Genomic DNA, 25,061 nt, shown 5'->3' on the forward strand with positions numbered 1-25,061 from the left:
TTCAGAAATAGCCCCTGCAGGAGTCCATGGAGTATTTTCAGTCAGGAGGAATCGGAGCACCCACTTGTGGGTGGGGGTATCAGTAGGCGTACATACAAGAATTAGTTTCAACCCTCTAGGAACTTAGAGCCTAATAATATAAAAGCTTTGTAAGTGAATTCCAGTGCTGTTACCCTGGGAGGCGGCTTTGAGGTAGTCTGCTGTTCCCGCAGCGTTGAAGAGGCCCTACACACATCTGAATATGGAGTACGGACATTTCTCTTTTTCTTTAAGTCGCTCTAATGTTCTCTTAGTATATTTCGTGATAGTGTCCAAAGTGAAAAGCTTTCACAGTACTCTGCTAGCATAGCCTTCTTAGTATTTTTTTCCCCACTGTGAAGTCACATTGAGTCATTTGGCATTGGTTGAATGGTGTCTTGTAACCCATCCCACATTCAAGTACATACTTTTTTTAAAAATTTTTTTTTAATGTTTTATTTATTTCTAGGAGAGAGAGAGAGAGAGACAGCGTGAGCAGGGGAGGGTCAGAGAGAGAGGGAGTCACAGACTGAAACAGGCTCCAGGCTCTGAGCTGGCAGTACAGAGCCCGATGCGGGGCTCGAACCCACGAACCGCGAGATTATGACCTAAGCAAACGCTTAGGACGCTTCACCGACTAAGCCACCCAGGCGCCCCTCAAGTACATACTTGTAACACTAATCTGAAGTAGCCAGTATTTCCCAAAGCTCATTTATTATTTCTCCCCAAAACGGAGATGGTTCTCTGTTTCTCCTTTGTTTCTCATTTTGCATGTTACTTTAGGCTCTAATAGATCTTTATGAGAGAGAATAAGGAAGTGAGAGTATTTAATATGTTGTACTTTGGGAAAATAATATTAAAATTAAGTTGGTCTTTTCTATCAGCTCATTTAAAGCTGCTGAGTGTGGACCTTTATATGACAAACCGCCTTTTCCTCAGGCTTCAACGAGGACTTGGACTCTCCAGTATACTTATCTGCCATTGTCTTACAAAATACTTAGAAGATTGTATTGTAATATTGTAATAATTAGGGTTAGTTTTGATAATAACTGCCATGGATTTTGAAGAAGAGTTATTTAGCCTTTGAACTGTATTTCTGTTAAAGAACATACATCTAGTGTCAAATGGCCCCCTGTGTCCTCTTATCTGATTTCAGAGATAATAGTGATATTTGAGTTTTTCCTTACATAAATTAGGGATGCTAATAATAACAACACCCAATTCATACCCTGATATTAGGATCAATTGAATTAAGGTATGTAACATACCAAGCACATGGTAAGCGCCTAATAAGTATCTGGAACTATCATTATCTATGTTATGATTTTCTCTATATATGAAATCATTATGATATGATTGAAACATTATTATGGTTCTCCAGCTTTGTGCTAATAGTTTTATTTTTCTGTTTAATCTTTGTAAGGTCCCGGTGAGGTAAGGACTGTCATTTACATCAGATTGTAAATGAAGAAATAGAGGCTTCAGAAGACCTAAGGAAATTATTCCCTAGTTATATCACTGGTAAGGCAATAGAGCCAAGACCTGAACTCAGCTCTGTGTGAGTCCATGCCCTGTGTTTTCACTGCTTCGTAACTTTGGAGGGCTGTGGTACGAGCATCAGTTTCTGGCCACTAGTTCACGGTATGCTCTGTTGCTGCCAGAACTTCCCCAGTGATAATACATTCTTTTTTGCCTTTGTAAGTTTTTTTTTTTTTTTGACTTAGTACTAAACTACTTCATGTTTGCCTCAATTCTAGCCTATTTATATTACTTAATGCTTCTTATTCTTCTTTTTATTTTAAGCAAGCCCCATGCCCAATGTGGGGCTTGAACTTCATGACCCTGAGGTCAAGGGTCCCATGCTCTACCAACTAAGCTCATCTTCTGAAGAGATGTGGCCAAAGAAATACAGGCTCATTTCTCATTTTTTAATTTTAAAAATAAGGGAGTCCACTTTTCCTGACCACTATTGCAAACTTATCAATGTAAAGAGGGTAGGAATGAACTCTGGTGGTTAGAGCTGAAACTCCCGTCTTTTTATTTTTATTTTTTTTCCTAAGCCACTTTAGTGTAATCATTTTCTAAAATTTTAACGGGCTGAGTAAAGGTATGGAGTCAGGAATGGAATATGGAAGATTTTGTTTGACAGATTCTTGCTTAGACCTTGGGATGACTGACCCACACCAGTGCAATTGTAGATTGGATTTAATCCTCCACCCCCTTTGGATGCCACATTTACGACTCTATTTGTTTGTTTATTTTTTGTTAGATTCCTTACATGCAGAGATCTTCAGGAATTTGAAAGACATTGTTGGTTTAAGTTCCATTGTTGGTTTAAGTCCATTTAAGTTTCAGGAGTGCTTTACCATGGACTCTGTTTACCAGCATGAGAGTCCTTGTTGAACCGCGGGGTTCTATAGCCAGGCAGAAGCAACAGTACCAGGGCAGATGTCATCTACCAACTTGGATGGTCTAGTAAATACTTCGATACTTTAATAAAACTATACTTCAGTAAAATATAAAGATGTCTGTCAGGACAGTCTGTGTGGACGCTCATTTAGTTGACAAATGTTGGATGAAAAGGATTTGGGTAGCATTTAATAGACTGTGCTCAGTGTAGTTTTTCAGAGTTTAAGATATGTGTAAAAGGAAATCTAATTTGTCAAGTACCCAGTTTATGATTACAGATCTTATAACCAGCACACTTTTCTATTGTTCTTAATAATGACACATATAATCACTTACTCTTATGACATTGCCTATTCTTTGGTCTTTTTTTAATTTAGATACAAGAATCAACTGCCTTGAATTTTATTTAATGTTGCACTAAAACTTGGAAATGATGTGAAGCTGGGTAGTCTGTCTAGTGTAATATACCCAGTTGCTATATTCCCTTTCTGTTAAATGATACATATTTTTTAAAAAAGCATGTTTAATACCTAAAATATTCTGACTATTCTAGATACATTTTAATTTACTTGGTGTAAAGCAATAGTTTCAAGATTCCTAGTCTGATTTTTTTTTTTTCTTCTGTCCTCCCCTCTCCCCTTGGCTTTTTGTCACACATCTCCTAAATAGCTTTCAGGTATTACCAGTAGAAGAAATATAGCAAGTGTCCTACTGAAAAGACCCATTTTGATGTATTTCGGATTTTCTTACACGTATGGAAGAAACAATGTAGCAGAGCTAAAGTTCTTACCTTCTTGCATGTATCTTTCTCCTTGTAAATGTCTGATCATCCTCCCAATAATTGTCATTTTGCTCGAAACCCGTATGATTTCACACTGTGTCTCAGACAGTTGTGTATTGGAAAATCCCTTGATGAAGAGTTGAGACCTATAAATCCTGCACTTCCCTCTTTTGATCTGCATCTTTGGACAAATCACTTCATTTATGTGTGTCTCGCCTCCCTCCTTTCTAAATACAAAGAAATTGGGCTAAATGACCTCTGTTTCCTTTTTGTTCCAAAATTAAGATCCTACCCCCCCCCCCCCAGCACCATATTATTCTGTCAAAGATTTTATTTCCTCAGGGAATTTGAAACCCCAGTTTGTGAAATGACACTTCATTCTGGACATGTTTAATGGCATCTACAGCCTAGTCTATGAACAGAGTACCATCACATGATGTTTGCTTTATTACAAAGTAGATTATGGCTCCTCTTAATTTCTTAGGTAAGATTTCCAAAATGAAGTTTCTCCACTTAGTTTGTGATTATAAACCCTCTTCATGATGGCAACTGTGTGGCATGTACCAGGGTGTACAAAGTAGGATAAAGACAAACTTTCTTATTTCAAGGACATAAGACAGTTGCAAGACAGGATAAGAAACGACTTTATCTTGGTTTCCTCAGTGTGGATGAGAAACCAGGCATGTGATGTGGTGTGGGTACTGGTAAAGGCCCTAACTCAGACTATTGAAGGTGGATGAGAGTGGATGTTAGGCACTCGTGATGCCCTTGTAGAGGCTGAAGTGACTCACATTTAGTTGAGTGGGAGGTGCAGGTTATACTAACACTGGGAAGAGAGAGGAAGGTTTGGAAAACTACTGAAGGTTGTGTGTGTTTATATAGGAAAGGGAGTCAGTGCCCTGGGCATAAAGGACTATGAAATTTGAAATTAATCTTAAAAGCATTAGGGAGCCCCTGAGGGATTTGAAGCAGAGAATAACACAATCAAATGTGTTCCCTAGTGTTGCTTGAATTAAAACAATCTGTGGGACTTGAAGCAGAGGTTTCATATGTATTCTCCACTGATGGAGTCTTCTAAATTCTGTCTTGGAATACCTATTAAAGGTAACTCCCCTAATCTATAATACCCTTTTTAAGCCTTCCTGCTAGGGGTGATTATTGCTTTTAGCTCTAACACCTTTTCTACAGCTAATCTTTAATTTTTTACAGACTTATTTCTGTATGCTTTGTTCTCTCCGGTTTACTCATTTGCAGCCCTTCATGAAACATGCTGGCCCTTAAAAAACTTAATCTTAGACTATGAGATGTATATGCCTTGATATGTGTTTGAGACTTGTTCCTAGTGGGGTTTTGCATTTAGAAGCAGATAAAAGTACAGTCCCTTCTTTTGGATGAATTTTGAGGTCTCTGGCCTGAATTGTGATTGGAGATCGCATCCTTCTATGTACTTCTCAGCTCTTTGGAGGGTCCTATGTAACCACCTGTCTGTACAGCCTTAATGCTGTCACAAGACCTTTGCTACTGCCTACCAGAGCCAGAGCTTTTATTTAGTGATAGTGTCATTTTTCAGACAGTCCCATCAAGACTCCATTTTTTTTTATATGAACAACAATTAATTCTCAGTTTAAATAGGCACAACCATGACCTTGTCCACCCCTCCCAGCTAAAGAGAATGAATGGAGCTTTTCAAAAAAGTCTGAAGTGGCAAGCATCTAATTTTCAGGTTTAATGTTTATAGTCCTGGGTCAGTAATTGACAAGTGATAGAAGTTGTTCAATGGTGATCTTGCCAGTGGGAGATTTTTCAGATGTCCTTAGTTTAATAAAGAAGGAATTGCTTTGTTCATTTATAGACCTTATCTCTTTAATCTGTTGGTATTAATGTCCATTGTCACTGATCTTTTGTTGATGAATCCAAGAGAAATGAGAGCAGTTGTGTTTTTGGACAAAAGCATTTTGATGGACTTATATTGAAAGTGATGTAGTGGGATTTTAAACTTTACTGTGTACATGTAATGAAGTACTAATTCTTATCCATAGATATTTTCATTCCTTTAATTCTGTGTATTTTGATTAACTTGTGTTTTGATAGCCATTCTTAGTCTATGTGTTACTTGTCCTTGAATGTTTAATGTATAATTAGTTTTAGTTGCTGATGAAGAATTGAGTTTTTAATTACAAGGAATATATTGTGTTTCAAACGATTCCATTTTCAAGACCTAATTACTTTGATAAATCTATTTTTATCTCTATTTTGTCCAGTGTGATCTCATTTGTGAAGAACAATTTGAGAAGCCATTGGCTAGAGCATTTATTTGCCTTCTAACTGCTTTCCTTCCTTCCCTTCAAGTAATCTCAGTATTGCTTGTCTTTGTTTATTGTATCACTTGGAGGGTTGTGAGAAATTCCAGAATAAACCTGAGTTTTAAATTGCTATCTTTGGAGTAGATTGGTGTTCAGTGTTGTACTTTCTGTATCATCTTTAAATATTTAAATTGCAGACTCTCTGGCTGCCTCTTAAATTAGATCCTTCACTTAGTAGTTTTGACATTTCATAACCTTGCTCCTCAGGCATTAAATATTCACCTGTTTAAATGGCAGTGAAAATTTAAAATCCAAACCCATTCTGTTAATCCAGTAAATGTAGATCGGCGAACAGCTCGCAACTGGTGAAAGAAGAAGCTATTTCATCCCACTGGGGCATATGCTGGATGTTCATTGTATTGAAGTATATTTCTGATACATAATTTGCCATAAAACAAAACCATTTCTTGGGTCTACTCCAAGGGGTATTAACCTTGGAGAGCCATAAAAACCAACTTACAACTTTGAGGTTTAAGATAGACCAAGAGATTCTATAGGTGAGCATTATTCAAGACACCAGTACAGACTCCACATCCAGAAAAATCAGTGGAGAAGGTCGCTGATAATTACCAGGTACAAAATTTTGCCTGGAAACTGATTTAAATCTCCAATGTACAAGTCTTTATCCCACTGGGAGAGTCTTCTTCCTACTTTGATCTAAGTACATTCTGTTTATAATCCTTTGAGATAGAAGAAGAAATATTTGGCTTTTCTTGGAATGGAAGATGTTATTGACAGTGACATCCTTGATAGAGCAGGAGAAGGGCCTATAAATCCTAAGAAATGGTGCAGGGGCAAGACATGGCACGCTGGTCTGGGAGAAGGATGGTTACGCTTCCTTATATTTTTATTTCTTGGAAGTTCATGAGGGGTAGAGGTAGGTATTTGTTGCTCATTTAATTACATTCTAAGAAAGTAACAAAACCAGTGTAAAAATCCTAAGTACCATGTGAAGTTTCTCCAGTGAATCTCAATTTGTGGCCACTTACTCTTTCTTGTGAGAAGTTACTTTAGAGAAAATGAAATAAAATAATTGATTTCTAGTGGCATCTTGTCTTCTGCTGTCTTAGCTCAATTTCACTGTGTGTGAGTCTGTGTGTTAGTGTAAGAAACAACCAAGATTTAATTCTTCCAAACTTTCAGAACAAAAGTTACTATAGTAAATGGTAGAAAGAAAACTGGACAAGGATACAAGGATCCTGTGTTTGGAGTTTGAATTCAGCAGTATGTTACTTACCTTGCTGATACTATTTGCCCAGCTATAAAATACTAACGTGCACCCTACCTACCACAAACAGAATACTCTACTTGAAAATGTTTTGCACAAGTCTTGAAAGCCCCTAAGTGTAAGTTAAATGGAAATAATAATTGTTGCTACCATGAGTTCATATGTAGTATAGTTCATTTCTGTCCTGCCTGTGGTGATGGAAGCAGTTCTTTGAGAAAGTCACTAAAAAAATCTCTTTTGAGGAGGCTTACTGTTGGTTCTTGGAGCCCTTTTAATGAGGCTGTGTTCTAAAAATGTACCCTGGATTTGTTTTAATCAGGTATGGTAGGATATGCTGACATGGAAATTATGGTTATGAAGGAAGTAGTTTATAGTTACAGATCTTTAGAAATGGGGTGAGGACTCCTCATTGGTTCAGTCAGTTAAGAATCTGACTTTGGCTCAGGTCATGATCTCGCGGTTCGTGAGATGGAGCCCTGCATCAGGCTCTGGTCTGACAGCACAGAGCCTGCTTGGGATTCTCTGTCTCCCTCAGTCTCTTCCCCTTGTCTTCTCTCTCTCTCTCTCTCTCTATCTTTCCTCCTCCCCTTCTTCTCCCTCTCTCCCCCTCTCCCCCATCTCCCTGTCCCTCTCTCTCACTCCCCCCTCCCTCCCTTTGTTTCCCTCCCTCTCTTCCTCTCTCTCCCTCTCCCTCTGTTTCCCTCCCTCTCTTCCTCTCTCTCTCAAAAATAAGCTTAAAAAAAAAAAAAAAGGAAATGGGCATAACATGACATGTAGGGCCACATGGGGAAGTACCAAGGATGATCAGGAGGCAGAGACACCAAGGCAGTGTGTTGTCCAGAGCCTTTATTGTAGTTCCCAGTGGGAAGGAAAGGGTGAGGCGGGTTAGGTGTGCTGAGTTTAGCATTGGATAATTTGAATTATTTTGAAGGGCTCTAGGTTGGGAGTGGGGGTTCCTAGCTGTCAGGCACCTGGCCCTGGGATGATTTAGGATGGGGAGTATAGGCTTGTTATGTGAGAATTTGATAAATGAGATATGTTGTGGGTTTGCTTTGTTTATGTATTGAAGGCAGGCTCACAGGAGAGTCATTTACTGTCTCCAAGAAGTAGCTATCTCTGGAGGGGCAGTCTCTCCAATATCAAGGCCCCAGATGCTAGAGCATCAAAAATACAGAAAATAAAATCTAGTCAATACAGGCTAGAAATTAAAGGAGCAGGGTGAACTTGAGACCGGACATTGAAGGGGGGAGAAAAAAAAACAAAAAACAGATAACATAACTGACCCAAGTATGTTTTCAAAGCTTTTATATAAGCACTAAATATAAACCCGTTTTCCTAAATATATTTTAGGATAACTTTTAAAACACTCCGCCCACACTCCTCTGAAATGCACAGAGCAGTAAATGTCACTGCATGAGTAAATTATTCTGGAACACAGTAATGGACTCAGGTTACTCTCAGTTTTAATGGTCTGTGTCTTTCTCAGATGCATATAGAGCTAAATGATGTTTATAGTCACCTAGGTTTTCAGGTTCTGTGCAAGAATTTTGTGTACATTAGAAATTATTAAGATTCCTAATAATCCTGCAAAGGAGGTATGGTTACATGCTAATAGCCTTAAATGTGTGTAACTTCGCAGAGCCTTAATGAATCGAAGGTAGTTTTGAGCCCAGGCACTCTGGTTAGAAAGTTGTCACCTAGAACCACCATTATACTTCCTCACGCCGTGCTTGAGCTCCTGGAGTGGCTGTCTGCCTCCACGGCCTGTTTCCTCAGCCCTTGGAAGGGAGAACGTACAGATGCATATTCAGTTGCCCATGGGAAGTGGTTCTTCCTAAAGAGAACACTTCAGTCCATGGTCCCAAGCAGACTAACAGCTGCCTTGCCAAGAGCTCCCAGTCTCTGAAAGCAAGAGTTTAAGTGGTGGGATTTGTAGCTTAACCTCTTAATTGAGAATTGTACTTTAGAAAAGAAGTAGGATATTCATGTTTTCGTATCACTGGGGGCATCTGTAATTCATTTGCTTTATTTTTTGTTTTTGTTTATCTCAGTTTATAGCAATCCCAGGACTAGGTCCCACTTGAATTATTTTGATGATCACTTGGGATTTTCCTTCATATTTTTCACTTACATTTAAGTTTCTCAATCTTCACTCCTAAGTGTTTAGGCATAGAGAAAAAGTGCATGTGAGTAATTATCTCTCAGTGCTCTACCACTCTTCCAAATTCCTTATGTCTGTAGCATCGGACAGTGCTCATGTAACTTCAAATACAGCCTTTGGACCTGCAGGTGTGTTTTCACTTGTTAATGAGCAAACTTGTTGAATAAAGGATAAGAGTATTAAATGTTAACACTAGTGGGGTAGGGATGAAAGATAGCAAGACGTTTTTATTAAGTAATATAAAGCTGGCTACTTTTTTTTTTTTTTTTTTTTTTTTTGGTGAAAAGCCAAAAAGAAAATGGTGATAACACTGGGCATAATTTAAACCATGGAGAATATATTTGAAGATACTAAAAGCTTGTTGAAATTGAAAATATATTTTTTTAAATTCTGCTTTTGAAATGAGCACTGGACTATATTAAAGGTGGATACTTCAGTAGATGAAAGTGGCAAGTACAAGTTTTCAAGTTATGGTACCTGAGCAAATCGATCTGAATTAGACCCATTGATTATTTTTATGAATGATCTGAAAGATGGAGGCTATATGGTGACCTTGTAGTTAGGTAGTTCAGAAAAGTTTAGAATTAAACTAGAGGGAATGTGGTCAGGAATAGCACATGAGATTCAGAGCTGTCTGAAAATTGTCAGAGAAAGATGTAGGCAAAGAGCTGTCGATTATGTTTTGGGCAAGCTCTCGATGACTGTGTGAACTGTCCCTTAAATCCTATGGTCTAGCCAGCTTGCTCTGGGCCCACAGGATCATTGGGTTATTAGATTGATTTTACTCAGCACATATTCTAACATCTATCATATGCCAAGATACTGAGGATAACAGTGATCGTAGTGAGAGTTGGTTCCTTAGTGCATGGAGCTTACGTGAAGAATGTTGATCATAAACGAATACCTGCAGACTTACTTTGTCTTCCATCCTTGTAGAATTTTGAACACTATATCTTAAAGACAGGGAAGCTTTTTGAAAGGTTACATAAAATGGTAGTTAAGGCCAGTAAAAGGGACTTAGGACTTTTTAGAAAATAAAAGTTACAGAGCGTTGTGGACAAGAAGACAATAGACAAAGAATAGCTAGGGATACAGCTCATTCATATACTTAAATTTCTAGAAGTTTAGGGATAATAAAAAGCTATTTTGAAATGAATCAGAAAAGCATACTTAGTGATAATAGGGTAAATTTTTAGAAACTTTATACCACCACCTGCAGAGATGGGAGAGGCTTAAAAACAGGTCAGACAAATGTGTCAAATGAATTTAGAGTTTAACTTAATTACTCGATTGAGCCTACATACTTAGCTTTGGGGGTTGGCCCCGTTGAGGACATCCTATTACCTGAGTACTGTGCCATGTGCACCACTGGTTTATTTTGAAAACCTGCAAATCTAGAGATAAATACGATCTCTTTTCTTCACCTTAGGGAATAGCATTTCCCATTGGTTGAGCATTTCTCCAGGAATGAATAAAATGGTTAATGCATGACTTTTTAACATCTATATTTGTCATGTACTCCGTAGGGAAAAGCTGCTAACTAACTTTAGGCAGTCATTGAGTTTCTGAAGGGAGGTAACTTGAGTGCGTGTAGATGCTTAATTTCATTTTCCTTCTCCAGGTTTCCTATGCTCGCCCAAGTTCAGCTTCTATCAGAGATGCGAATTTGTACGTCAGTGGACTTCCAAAAACAATGACCCAGAAGGAGTTGGAGCAGCTTTTTTCACAATATGGACGCATCATTACTTCTCGTATTCTTGTTGACCAGGTCACTGGTAAGTAAGCAGCTGCTCTAGACAATCTTTGACATTTTCTGAGTGGCAGATTGTGAAATATTCTGCCTTTCCATACATCAGTCTTGTCTCTAGAACATATCAAAGGTATATGTGGACCAGAAAATGCAATTTTCTGCTGGAATTGTTCATAAATATGCATGGATAAAAATAGATTGTGGAGTGAAGTGAGCGAGCTTGAGTCATTTCCACCCCGAAGGGGCAAGTTCGAAGCCTGTTTTATGGCATGTAATAAATTTATAGATGATATAATCCTTTTTTCCAAGCTGCTGCGTGAAAAAAGCCCCCATTCTCCATAAAATACTCCTCCTAATAAGCTGTCTTGTTTTTTGTAAAAAGCATAGCTTAATGCAGTAGAATATAGCACCTAGTTCTCTAAAGGAAGGTGACACTGTGTCCACACTGGCTGTTCAGGCTGGTTTCCAGGACCATGCTGGGTTGTATGGGCATGTGTAAAAGGTTGACGTTTTGAATGTTAAAACATTTTATGCCTGGTGGATCTTTTGGCCAAATCGTAACGAGAAGACTGATAGGTTTATTAAAACTTTTGTTTGTAAGGGATCTCTTCTTCCAAAGCTTTTAAGAAAAGCAACATAGATTTGATTATGGATTTTAAAAACAAATGATAATTTTCTATTATAAAAACTTTATTTTTTTTAAAAACCTACTGAAAATAGAGCAACATGATAAGGAGTGGGAAAAATTAGCTGTAGGGTCATATACTCCAGCAGTCACATTAAGGTTTTGGGGAAAATATAGACAGGTTTTCCTCTTTAATATTCTTCGTGTTTCTTCTTTTCCTTTCTTTTACTTTCCCTGTTTTCCTTCTCCTTTTCTCTCTCTCTTATAATACCACCGAAGGAGATGCATTTTTTTTTTTAATATTTTTTAATTTATTTCTAGGAGAGAGAGAGAGACAGCGTGAACAGGGGAGGGTCAGAGAGAGAGAGGGAGTCACAGACTGAAACAGGCTCCAGGCTCCGAGCTGGCAGTCAGCACAGAGCCCGACGCGGGGCTTGAACCCACGAACCGCGAGATCATGACCTGAGCGAAAGTCAGACGCTTAACTGACTAAGCCACCCAGGCGCCCCTGGAGATGCATTTTGTATAACAGTGTCTGTTTTCTTTTTAAACTAAGCAGTGGGCATTCTCTTATAATCCTTTGTATTTCTGTGGTGTCGGTTACTTCTCTTTCCTTTCTCATTTTGCTTATTGGAGCCTCTCCTTTTGTTTTAATGAGTCTGGCTAGAGGTTTATCAGCTTTGTTGATCTTTTCAAAGAACTAGCTCGTAGTTTCATTGATCTGTTCTATTGGGTTTTTGTTTGTTGGGTTTTTTTTGGGTTTGTTTTAAAGTTTCTATATCATTTATTTCTGTTCTAGTCTTTAAAAAAAAAAAAAAAACGAAGCACTAGATTAACTACAGAATAAAATGAGACCAAGTTTTTAATTCTTCAAGTGAAGATCAGTGGAGTTGATGTGAGTTTGAATAGAAGCAACCCATGTTACACTCTTGTTCACTGTTAATTGGGCTCGTCCATAGGAGGCACTGTCATTAGAATTTTGGGTGGAGAGAGCTCTGCCTTCATATATGTATGTTTGGGAGAATGGCCAATAAGTTTTGCTTTATGAAGAAAATTTAGTCAAGGGAATGAATGTAAAAATTCAGTCTTTTCATCATGGCTGTTTTATAGTCTTCCTCATATGCGCCTTCACTTGTGCTCTATCACACAGACTGCTAATCTGTGAAGGAGAAATTCAGGTTGAGCAATCTAGATAAATTGGCGTAAAGCAACAGAAATGCCCTTATATTTGTTCATACCATCACACTTTTTAAATTAATCATTCTTAATGAGAACTTGGTGAATTGAGAGTAGATTTCACTTCTGCTACTGAAAGCCCATCTCCTTAAGTGCAAATCCATCCTGAGTACATTGGCTCCCAAGTAGACTTATTTCGTCTCTTTTGGGTTAGTCATTGGTTCTCCAATGTGGTCCTACTCCTGCAGGATCAGCATCCTCCTGGAACTTCACCAGAAATGCAGATTTCTGGGTTATTCTGGTGCGTGCTCAGGTTGAGATGACTCAGTCTTTGTAGAGGCTATGGCATTGCTCATCTAATGCTTTCCTCATGGAATAGTTAAGTTCTAGGGGTTATTCTTCACCCTAGTGGATAAGAAAGGATATATTTGCTGTCATTTCAGCATTTTATTTTTATACTTAAGACTTTCAAGGTGAAATTATTCACTTTACCTGAAATGAAAAATAAAACCCTACAATTTTGTTATTCAGCCATCAGGTGGTAATAATGCACAACTTCTGTAATTTAAGTGAGAAGGGAAAAGTGGTATGGGCTGACACAAATGTATATGGAAGAAATGCCTGTCCACTTAGAATAAAATTCTAAGCCATTGAACTTACATAGTATTAATTGTAAAGCACGTAGAACTTAACTACTTTTTAAGGTTCCTATAAATCATGGTGGTCTAGTACATTTTCTCGGCCTATTCTAGACTTTTCTAGCTACTAGTCCCTAGCTGGTATGGCTAGTACCAATTTGCTTGCCAAGAAAGTATTTCCCTGCAACTGTTTATCTCCGGATGGCCAGCTATGGCTTGGCCTCAGCTACCCGTTTAAGCTAATTAAATGGAATGGGTTGGGTTTTTGTCTGCCATTTTTCAGAAGCTGGACAGGTATTTGGCCGTCTCTCTGCTTTCCTTTTCTTGTCTGTCAGAGTGAGGAGAACATGAGACAGAGAATGGCATTTCCATTGGAGTAATACTGCTAAAGCTAGAAAGCTTTGAGGCTTTATTTCTATTTTATTTATTTAAAAATGTAGGTATTCTTTTATCTGTCTTTCACCATGTTTTGTTTCTCTAGTTAAAAGCTGTGGAGGAAGTTTCAGGGAAGCAGAAAACCCTCCTTGGACACTTTCTTAAAGGGCCAGCATCCTATGTAATATTATTAAGTAGAATTTTATTATTAAAAATTTGGCTGTAATATCTTTCTATCCCTGTGTTATATTTTTAGCTTAGCTTTGTAGCATTTTTAGCAAATGCCTGGTTTTGTTCTCCTTATAAGAAAGGAAGCTACTGTGTCCTTCATGAATTTTTGAGCTGCTTATCCAACAGCATAATTTGAGAACTGGAACTCGGGCATGTTGCTATTGACATTATTAAAGAGAATGAGTGTATGAGGGAGAGAGAAGGCAGCAGATAGGGACATACTTGTGTGCTTTCTGTTTTTCTTGGCTTATTGGTAGGCAGGTAACAATGGGTATTCAGATTGTGTAGATGACTTCATTAAAAAATACCAAATTGTGATTCTAGACTGAATTGCTACTGAGGTAAGGTAAAACTTTCCTCCTGTGATTTTGTGGCAGATGTTACATGTAGGTGAAAACTTCTTTTTAAGGAAAAATTAATTTATCCTTTCTTCTCTCCTTCCCTTCTCCTTCTGCTCCCTCTTTCCTAAATCTTTACCCAAATCTACCAATAGGCATATCAAGGGGTGTAGGTTTCATTCGATTTGACAAGCGGATTGAGGCCGAAGAAGCTATCAAAGGCCTAAATGGCCAGAAACCGCCTGGTGCCACAGAGCCAATCACTGTAAAGTTTGCTAATAATCCAAGCCAAAAAACCAATCAGGCCATCCTTTCCCAGCTGTACCAGTCTCCAAACAGAAGGTATCCAGGACCACTAGCTCAGCAGGCACAGCGTTTTAGGTAAGTTTGGTCTGATTCTCATGCCCAGCTACTCAACTCTGAACTCTCAGGTTCACTGTGAAGTACTTTTACTGATAGGGTCTCTGCTTTGCTGTTACTGTTGTTGTTGTTTTCTTTCTTTTTCTTATGGGCACAGAGAAAACCTATTTGGGGTGCAGTGTCTTATGCTAGTATTAAAGATGGTAACAAAAAAGGACAATGAGCTGTACCAGTGATTCTCACCTGGGGAATAATTTTGCCCCTCAAAAGACATTTGGCAGTGTCTGCTGCATTTATGTGGATGTAACTTGGGTGTGGTGTGCTATGGTCATCTAATGGGTAGAGGTCAGAGGTGCTGCTGAATCTCCTTCAGTGCACAGTATAGCTCATGACAGCAGCAACCATCTAGCCCCGAACACCCATAGTGCAGGTTATATACCTGACCTACAGGATGCAGGGTAGTTTCTGTTTCCAGGGCTTCTGATTTCCCCTTTTTAGTTTTTTTTTTTTTGTGATAAGATATTATTCCTGTATTTCAGCTTTTAGACCAAGCTCTTTCAGTTACTTTGCTTAATATATGTACACCACTAAGGATATATAACCTATGTGAAAACGTTGTTTCTACAAATGGATTCCCCTCACCTTTTAAAATTTTATTTCTAGTATTGTAGGGGCTGGCAAGTCTCCTCTGTAAAGGGCCACATAGTAAATATTCTGGACTTTATGGGTCATGGTTTCTGTTGCATATAGATCTTTTTTTTTTTTTTTTTTTTAAACAACTCTTTAAAAAATGTAAAAGCCATTCTTCACTCCTGGGCTATACAGAAACAGATGGCAGTCTGGATTTGGCCTGTGGGTGGTAGTTTTCAGACCCCGTATAGTCTATAGAATGACTCTGCATCTTCAGCCCAAAGAAAGTACTCTATCTTGTAGACAAGCGTAAATATTTCAGTTTTTCAAATTTTATTTTAAACTTGGGGTAACAATCAAATCAAGAGTCATTTTAAATGAGCACTGGGTGTTATATGGAAACCAACTTGACAGTAAGCTATTGAAGAAAAAAATATTAAAAACATCTCTAATCTGCATGTGAGAACCGTGACTTTAAGACTTTAAACACAGCACAAAGAAGCTCTGGTTTCATAAGCAAAGTCACCCAGTTTTTTTTTCCCCCAGAACATTTTTTTTTAATATCCTTTTGGCCATATGGTATACTGCAGTCATAATTCCATCTAACCCCATGCTACATGTTTTTTTTTTCTTTTTAATCCCAATGCATATCAGTTTTCTTTCTTTCCTCGCATGGGTAGAATAGTCAATTACTAAAAATAGGATTACAAACGTAGCTTAATAAAGAGTTATGTTTTTGAACTTAAATCACATGCGTTTTTTTCTTTGGGGTATTGAGAGTGCTAAAAAGAGTGGAGATAAAATCAGTCATATATCTGCTCTAAAAAAAAAAAATACTCAATTGTTTCACTTGAGGCGTGAGAAGGAAATTTGCCATAAACACTATATTCACTTCCTGCTTAGGGTAGCTTTTGCCCTGGGAGTAGAGGTGGTACTGTCAAAAGGCTCCTTTTAGAACCGGATGACTGGGTACCCAATCAATTGAGCCTTCTTTTACTCTGTTTTAACTTAGCAAGGAATAAAAAGGGGGGGGGGGGTGGTCATTGTCAGACAGTACACCCTGGTACCTTTGAATTTGGTGGATGATAGTGGCCATGGCTGCAGGGAGGGATGCATGAAGCAGCTTGATGCTTGCCCTTGTGGAGAAAGAAATCTCACAAAACCATTTTTTAGCTCTGCCTATAGTTTTTCTCTGTGGCATCTTAAGTGAATAATATTTTCTGAAAATTTTGCACAGACACATGTGAGGGATTTTAGACGTGTTTCCTGGACAGCCCATCCAGTTAAGTTCAGAGCTCTTTGGGGCCTAGAAAAGAGTTTTGAGCTTACAGACAAGAAGGTTCTTTGAGACTTACTGGTTGATTTCAACCCTGTGAAAATATTAAAATGTTTGATTAAAAATTTTTTTTAAATGTTTTATTTATTTCTGAGAGAGACAGCGTGAGCAGGGAAGGGTCAGAGAGAGAGGGAGGTACAGAATTTGAAGCAGGCTCCAGGCTCTGAGCTAGCTGTCAGCACAGAGCCCGACATGGGGCTCGAACCCGCGAACTGTGAGATCATAACCTGAGCCGAAGTTGGATGTTTAACCGACTGAGCCACCCAGGCGCCCCTAAAATGTTTGATGTTAATAAAAAGCTGTTTTCATTTTAAATTGTTGGTTACTTCTGGTGTTTTCCAATTTAAACTCTGGATTTGTTTTATGGTAGTTATTAAGTAAAACTCTGTTCTGAGGGTTAAGATTGAATGCTGAGGAAGATTGGGCAAGAGGCCTGAGAGGACAGGATCTTCAGGAGAATGCCTTGTTACTGAAATGGCCAGGCATGCAGGGGACTCCCCAGAGGAGGCTGGTGACTCCTGTATCTGCTCACAGACCCACCCGGCCCACTCCCTGCCTGCTCTCTGCTTCTTACTTGTGTTTCTGTAAAGCTTTCCAGGATGTTATGATGGTCAAGTTTATTATCTTGCTAAATATATTTCTGCCCATCTTTTGCTTTTATCTTTTTATTCCATATTCTACCAACTTGAAATTCTTTGTTTCCCCAACTCCTAGAAAAAGAAATTCTGGAGAAAGGGGAATGAGAGTTGTCTGTTATAAGGGAAACTCGGTTTTAGGAATTGGGGATGATTTTTATTGTCCTTTCGGATTCCTGACTCTTGTCTCTACTGCCCTATGATCTTTTCCTCCCATAATCTCTGTCTAGATGATAAGTTATGAACTAGTCTTTGAGCTCAGTGAAAGTGTTTGCTCTAGACTACGTGTTAGAAGACATTGGGAGTCTTACTCCTAGAGTTCAGGTTTCACCTGATGTGTGTTTGGTTGCTTTCCTTTAGTATTTTAAAAACTTGGATTTTGGGGCGCCTGGGTGGCTTAGTCGGTTAGGTGTCCAACTTTCGCTTAGGTCATGGTCTCGCGGTTCGTGGGTTCGAGCCCCGCGTCGGGCTCTGTGCTGGCTGCCGGCTCAGAGCCTGGAGACTGTTTCGGAGTCTGTGTCTCCCTCTCTCTCTGACCCTCCCCTGCTCACGCTGTCTCTATCTCTCCTAGAAATAAATAAAAATATTAAAAAAACAAACAAACTTGGATTTCATTACTTGATTCCCCCCACCCCCTTCGGTTGAATTAATGTTGAATCTTCTTTGTCTTCATAAAGACCATTGACTTGCTTGTTCTCTTCTCTCGTTCAGTCTAGATCATTACAGAAATATTTTGTTCCTAACATCTGTTCCTAATGTTCTTAGCTTTCAGTTTGTCACCTTCCATCAAATACTTAGAGAATTTCTCACTGTTTTTTATGTTGTCATAGTACCTTGAGAGAGATTGGAGAATACAAGTTATAACAATAGTCAAGGATATTTTTAATATTCTTGAAATGTACCATATCTTTTAAGGTCAGAAAAAATTAAAACCCATGCAATAAAGGTCAAGTTTATTTTTATGAAAACATTTTTAAATGTTTATTATTTTTGAAAGACACAGCATGAGTGGGGAGGGGCAGAGAAAGAGGGAGGCACAGAATCCAAAGCAGGCTCCAGGCTCTACCTGTCAGCACAGAGTCTGACATGGGGCTCGAACCCATGAACCATGAGATCATGATCCAGCTGAAGTCGAATATTTGACCAGCTGAGCCACCGACGCACCCCAGGATTAAGTTTAAAAGTGGGCTTATGAAGTTTATGACCCAGTTAACCCATATGAATGGAGAGTTACTTTAACTGAACACTGCTGATCTAACATGCTTATTTAATTGACTACAGTCTTCAAAATAAAACCATCCTTATTTATTTGGATTGGATAGTATAATTCAAGTCCCTTAAATATGTTTTTGGGACACCATGTCTAAATTAAGCTTTCAGCCAAATATTTCATCTCTCTTCTTGTGGAGCAGCTTTAATTTTATTGAATGTGATCTAGTCTAATGGCCTGTGTGCCTGTTTCCATAAGCCTTTATGCATTTGTAAAGTAGCCTTTTAAATCAGCACTTGTGTTGCATTTAAGGCACATGCTGATTGTACTATCGTGATTTCCTTTTGGAAGAAACTGATATCAGCCCTCTTGAGTCGTATCCTATCGTAGAGGATAGATGATGCCATCTAATTGGACAAGGGGTAAGTTGATGATCTTGTGGTTTAACTGCAAAGCAGATCTGGACCAGTGCTTTGGAGAGGTTTTGAGAACCATTATTTGTAGGCTTCATAATTTCACTTTCTTACCCACTGGTAATCTCTATATTTTTATTTCTGACTTTAATTGAAGTCACATTTCCCCTTTGACTTGCATGGGCCTTCCCATAGTCACAGTTAATTTTCTTAGAAGCTAAGCAGGTTTCTTTTTTCTATTCTCTTCTGAAATCAGTATGCTTTACCTAATATAATGTTCTATTCCAAATATGGCCTAGTCTGAGTTTTATTTGTACCGCTAGAAAAATTTTTGTTCCTGTATCCCCGGTATATGTTTTCATAAATTGTATGATCACGGGCTTGTGTGATTATATTCATCAACTCATAAATGCTAGTCAAACACAGGAAATAAAGATAGAATAAAAATGAAATAAACAATATATGAAATTTCTTGCTTATTAGCATGCTGACTTGCTTTACATTTCATTTACCCAGTATTTTAATAAATAATCTCTTTAAAGCAAGATTCATAAAATTATCTTGATAATTTTGAACTTCATGTCTGATTTCATGAAAGTGAGACATGTTGGATTATCTTGTGTATAACCTCATAATGTATTTTGTACTAAGAGTAGGAGAAATACTCTGCTTTCCTTGTTTTTATTTACTTGGGCTTCACTTACTGGTGTCATCCTCACTCTGACAATGATGATTTTTATAGAAATATTTCTGAAGCTACATCTTCTTCGAGGGTTATTTTAATTAAAGCTAGGGTTCCCTATCTAATCCTCCAAATCCACTTAATGTGTTATTTGTAAAGTGGATTACGTCCAAGCCGAAGAACAGGGGAAGAGTATCGCTGTCCTTTTTGGGGACTATTCCAGCTTACCTCAGGAAAGTATAGGGACTGAGCAAGGCTGAGTTAAATTCAATTAAATTTGAGTAAAGGATTTTTTTTTTTTTTTTTTTTATTTCTAGGAGAGGGTCAGAGAGGGAGGGAGACACAGACTCTGAAATAGGCTCCAGGCTCTGAGCTGGCAGTCAGCACAGAGCCCGACGCGGGGCTCGAACCCACGAACCGTGAGATCATGACCTAAGCGAAAGTCGGACGCTTAACCGACTAAGCCACCCAGGCGCCCCTAAAGGATTTTTTTTAAGTTTATTTACTTAACTAATCTTTACAAGACCCCAAGATCAAGAGTCACATGCTCTTCCAACTGAGCCAGGCAGGTGCTCCAAGAATATTTGGAAGGTTAAAAGCATATTTTTAATGGATTCTAATATTTTCTTGTCACACTGTGGTTAATCGTTATTCACAACTATCTGGATCATTCTGGAGGCTACTAACTTGTTAGGTCACCATTAAAAATCGGCTTCTGTTTTTACTTTTTTTTACTTTTTTTTAATTTTTATTTCTAGGAGAGAGAGACAGCGTGAGCAGGGGAGGGTCAGAGAGAGAGGGAGACACAGGCTCTGAGCTGGCAGTCAGCACAGAGCCTGACGCGGGACTCGAACCCATGAACCGCGAGATCATGACCTGAGCGAAAGTTGGACGCTTAACCGACTAAGCCACCCAGGCGCCCCTTGGCTTCTGTTTTTAAATGAGCACATATTAAAAAAAAATAAATTAAAAAAAAATGTCTGCCCTTAAGCTCTGGACATACCAGCAAAGATGTATAACTCTGGACAGTAAAAGTGGTCCTGTGTCTGAGAAACCTGTAAACTAGGCAATTGCAAGAGAAATTGCCACATTTACAGTCTCCCAACTGCTACAAGGTTTGGGGTGCACAGTGTCTACGTGGAGTGCCCACTGCTTTCTCCTAGCTCCCATGAGAAACAGCATGTGGCACCAAAAGATAGGGGAAAAAGCTAGGTCCAAATACATGTAGGCTGGAGTTTTCAGCACTGCCTAGGTCCTGTTTCTTAGATCCTGTCCTCCTCCTTGATCTCCTTGTTAATAGAGGATGTGAGAGAGAAGAGGGAGATGGTGGGAAGAGATTGTGGGGGCGGGGGGGGGGGGAGGTTGACAGAAAACTTGGCTTAAGTTCCAAAGGACTGAATTTTTCCTGGAAATATAAGTAAAGAAATAAGTGGTCAAGGTCACAGTGTAGGACTTCACAGGTGGGTCATATATGAGGCCCACTGAGAGAGTCCTTCGAGATCCTGGGCCTCTTGCCTGGAGAATCCTTGGATTCTCTAAAATGTGGAATTCACTCCTGGGGTAGGTTTGGTTATTACCTTATCTTGAAAATACTGGAAACTTAGAAGATTCCATTTCTGAACTTCGGGTTGTGGGTTGGTATATAAGCTGATAGAGGCAGAGTATGACAGTCCCTGCCTGGACCGCTAGAGAAGGCTTAACACTACTTTGAGTGAATCGATGAGGTGTCTCTGCATCTGGCCCCTTTAGCATTCTGGATGGAGACTTCAATATGCTCTTCTTTTCTACAAGTGTCCTATGCCAAATACGTTCTTTATTGATCATTCTAGCAATTGTATGAAATTATCTGTATTAGATTACTTGAGGGCTGGTGATACTAATTTGTATGCATCTTTAGTTGTGATGTTCCTGGCCTTTCCTTTTTGGATTATAAAGGCATGGCATCTTTGACATACAAAGCCTTCCCCCCTATGTACTCTTTCCACATATGTGCTTTCTCCTTGCAGATTCAGATAAGCTCCCCAACCAGCCCTCCTGATAGTTTTCATTCTGGATTAAGTAGTTAAGGATAGTATTGGTAACCTTATTGCTTTATTCATCACCAGGTAGTTGTAAACCTGCTATGATCCAGGCCTGTGCTTGATGCGCAGTGGCACAGTGGCACACCGCGTCCCAGCTCCTGAGAGGGTATTGGGACGAGACACACACACAAATGAGGGTCCATTGTCATTGTGATTTGTTCTCTTCCCTTACACTTTGAATTACATCAGCTCAGTTATTTCTTTGTTTTCACAAAGCACACAAAATGCCCTGGGGTGATTGGGAATAAGAATGTATGAAGATTCTTTTTCCAACTCCAAAAGACCAGAAAGAGATATTTTTGTTTGTTTGTGGTTTTTTTTTTTGGCTTTTATAAAACGAGAAGGAATTGCTCTCTCAAGTGTGCCCTAGCCTCATTGCCCCCATTCCAGGCCACAGGTCAGACAATAATGTTGAGACATTTTTCATACTTAACCTTTCATAGGTGTTAAAAGAAGGAAAAACAGTTTTTCCTCCTGCCTCACAGTCTTACTTTGGACAGTATCAAACATTGCAGCCGTTGAAGGTGGTCTGGCTACGATGAATTAAGTTATGCCTGCATCCTCTAAACACGTAATTAATTGGTATGCATTCTGGAAATTGGAACGTGAGAATGGACTCTTTGAAACTGACAAAGAAGAATCAAGTATTATAAAATCAATTTAAGTTTTGAAATAGGAAAAGGATGGGGAGTTTACAGAGTACCTACCCACCCCCAACTATTTAGTTTAAAAATTTTAAGGGAAGCTCAGGTTGGTTGGTTTGTTTCTACCTGGCTACTTAACACCTTGAGTAGGGCTACACTTCCTGTGGCAGAGTCAAAATAAGCATCAGTCTCAGGGTCAGAACTCTTTGCCCTGTTGCCTGCTGGAGCCGTGAGTCTGTTGTCTTTCTCTGGACTTTAGTTGAGCACATTGAGAAATGGCAGATTTAGCTGCTATTCTCTGCAAGGCTCTTTTTATCTGTAATATACCACTATGTAAGAAATAAAAGTCCTTCACAATTGGTAGACTGAAAGGAAATTATGGAATATTGGTACCACCATTTACTAGCCCTATGGTCTTAGGCAAGTTACTTACTCTGGGTGCCTTGGTATATTCAGGGACCAATAGAGCTATGAAAATTAATGTTAAAAAGCAAAATTCAGCTGAGTAAATGTGAAGATCAAATTGGCTTTATTGAACAATTCATGGATCAAGTAACATTTCACCTAGCAAACAAAGGAGCTCCAAGGAGATGTACAAAATGGAAGGCTTTTTTATATACAAAATGGGTGGCTTTTAAAGGGAGAAGGGAGCAGGAGAAGAGAGGTTTCTAACAGAGTGGTTTGTTTCAGGCAGGGTCCCCTTCCTTTGGGGGAAGGGTGGGGGTCTTTCCAGCAGATTACCTCACTAGAGCTAACCAGGTAGTTCCAGATGGACTGGTTAAAGTTCATATTCTTGAACCTACTATTAGATATCAAGTCTTGGTTTGCTGACATGGGGCTCCACAGGCGATTCCACTTGGGGCCTGTTTCTTTTTTCTTTTTTTCTTTTTTTTTCTTAACAGTAGTATGAAGTACATGTAGGTGCATTTGCAGCACTTAGAATTTACCTGGCAGTAGGTGAGAGCTCAAAGATTAACTGTTCCAGAGCCTCCACATTTCCTCCCTGGTTTCCTCAGATGACCACAACCATTTTCCCTGTGTGGCACTGAGCACTGTAGCCATAAACTGTATCTGTTGGAAAAACTAGTGTCTTATGCCAGTGGGTACCCATTCTCTCAGGACTATGAAAAAACCCAAAATTTTGAGACTTCACATAGAATTAACATGCAGATATCCCCTTGGAAGATGGCAGTAATAAACCCAGCTCTCTTGAACGTCCAGGGGAAAATGAGAAACTGAAGTTTGCTAAATGTGTGTTTTGCAGGTTGGACAATCTGCTCAATATGGCTTATGGAGTAAAGAGGTAATGATAGAGGTTCATGATACTCATAATCCCTTCCCATAATTGATTAGTTTCTTTGATTTTGGGAGTGACCCCCTTCATAAGTTTGTGTTCAGTTTTCTTTTGCATGTACAACTTAATGAAAAGCTGCTTTTTGAAGCACGGTTGACTGAAGGAATATTTTTTATACTGCTGGATGCCACCTGGTCTTTAAAAACCCCATTATTTGCTGTGTATTGCACTGCGACGTTATAGCATGTTTATGTATGTGTTGGTACCTTCCCCTCCCCAGTCCTGCCCAATTCATGAAGCCACTTCTAAATATATTCTAAATATATTTCTTTGCTTTCATGAGTCATATTATTTCAATACAGCATATAATGGCCATTTCATAACTTAATATCTCGTCAGTAGAGCATGTCATTGCAAGCCTTGATTGAAACATCAAATAGTTATATGTATCTGTTGAAGTGGGGGAGGTTTACTGAAACTCTCGGGATGGGAGAGGGAAAAGAAATAACGTCCATTGCTGTAACCAACCTCTGTTTCTATTTGTGTGTGTGTGTGTGTGTGTGTGTGTGTGTGTGTGTGCGCACGCGCGCATACGTGTGTGCATGTATGTGTGTCCGTATGTGTGTTTCCTGTTTTGTTTAGTAGGTTTTCTCCAATGACCATTGATGGAATGACCAGTTTGGCTGGAATTAATATCCCTGGGCACCCAGGAACAGGGTGGTGTATTTTTGTGTACAACCTGGCTCCTGACGCAGATGAGAGTATCCTGTGGCAAATGTTTGGGCCTTTTGGAGCTGTCACCAACGTGAAGGTCATCCGTGACTTTAACACCAATAAATGCAAAGGTTTTGGATTTGTGACTATGACCAACTATGATGAGGCCGCCATGGCGATAGCTAGCCTCAATGGATACCGTCTGGGAGACAGAGTACTGCAGGTCTCCTTTAAGACAAACAAAACGCACAAAGCCTAATGAGCTCTTGTCCTCAGTCCATTTATATATGAAAACTATACAACAAAGGCAAGTTAAGAGAAACTTTATACATTAGTAAATGTCTTTGTAAGTCAGTGTTGAGATGGGGATAAAACGACTACTTAGCATCCTAAGAAATATGTGAGATTTTTTATTGCTAGTATTTGAATTAAAACTTCTTAAATATCTTTTATGTTTGAATATGGACAAGAGGTACAGGGTTTTTACCTGTCACATTGCATTCTATTGCCTTCTTTGAAGAAGGTGGACCTTTTAAAGTGTTTCAGCTAAGGGAAGACATTTCTTTTCTTTTTACATAACTGCCTTGAACCTGTGAGTAAATATTGAGGCTTTGTGTTGTAATTCTTCAGTTGGTTGTGTCTTTTTTCCCCCTTTTATTTCTTTTCCTGATTAGCTTTGTGTTTGGTTTACATTTAAAGCATTACTGTTATGTCTAAGAAAAGTATTTTGAAGTTTACATTTTTATTTATGAAGTTAAAAACAGTATTTATTTTGTAATTATGATTTGGGTTGGGGAAGGGGGGGGCTACATTATAAACGCTTATTGTAAGAATACTGGAGAACTTTTCGTAAAGCAGTACCTTGCCAAAGAGATAAGAGCCTCTTTGATGTGGGTTTAAAAAAAGCATCTATTTTTATAAAAAAGAAAATTTGGAGAAACTTTTTACTGGTCCTGGAACAAATATTTT

At 38.8% G+C, this 25,061-nt stretch overlaps 1 protein-coding gene across 2 annotated transcripts in view; it reads left to right on the forward strand.

Annotated features, from left to right (window-relative positions):
- The window catches only part of ELAVL2 (ELAV like RNA binding protein 2), a 65,889-nt gene extending 41,152 nt beyond the window's left edge, over positions 1 to 24,737 (forward strand). The window contains exons 3-6 of one of the 2 annotated variants that reach the window (XM_039219929.1): positions 10,582 to 10,735; positions 14,249 to 14,474; positions 23,349 to 23,387; positions 24,021 to 24,737. In XM_039219929.1, the coding sequence (XP_039075860.1) occupies positions 10,582 to 10,735; positions 14,249 to 14,474; positions 23,349 to 23,387; positions 24,021 to 24,351 (750 nt within the window). In that variant the 3' untranslated portion in view covers positions 24,352 to 24,737. The remainder of the gene's footprint in view (positions 1 to 10,581; positions 10,736 to 14,248; positions 14,475 to 23,348; positions 23,388 to 24,020) is intronic. The other variant, XM_039219930.1, reaches the window with a different exon arrangement.
- Positions 24,738 to 25,061: the final 324 nt, after the last annotated feature.

The sequence above is a fragment of the Hyaena hyaena genome, unplaced genomic scaffold (assembly GCF_003009895.1).
Source record: "Hyaena hyaena isolate Hyena2069 unplaced genomic scaffold, ASM300989v1 scaffold_850, whole genome shotgun sequence".
In the NCBI taxonomy this organism is placed as follows: Eukaryota; Metazoa; Chordata; class Mammalia; order Carnivora; family Hyaenidae; genus Hyaena; species Hyaena hyaena.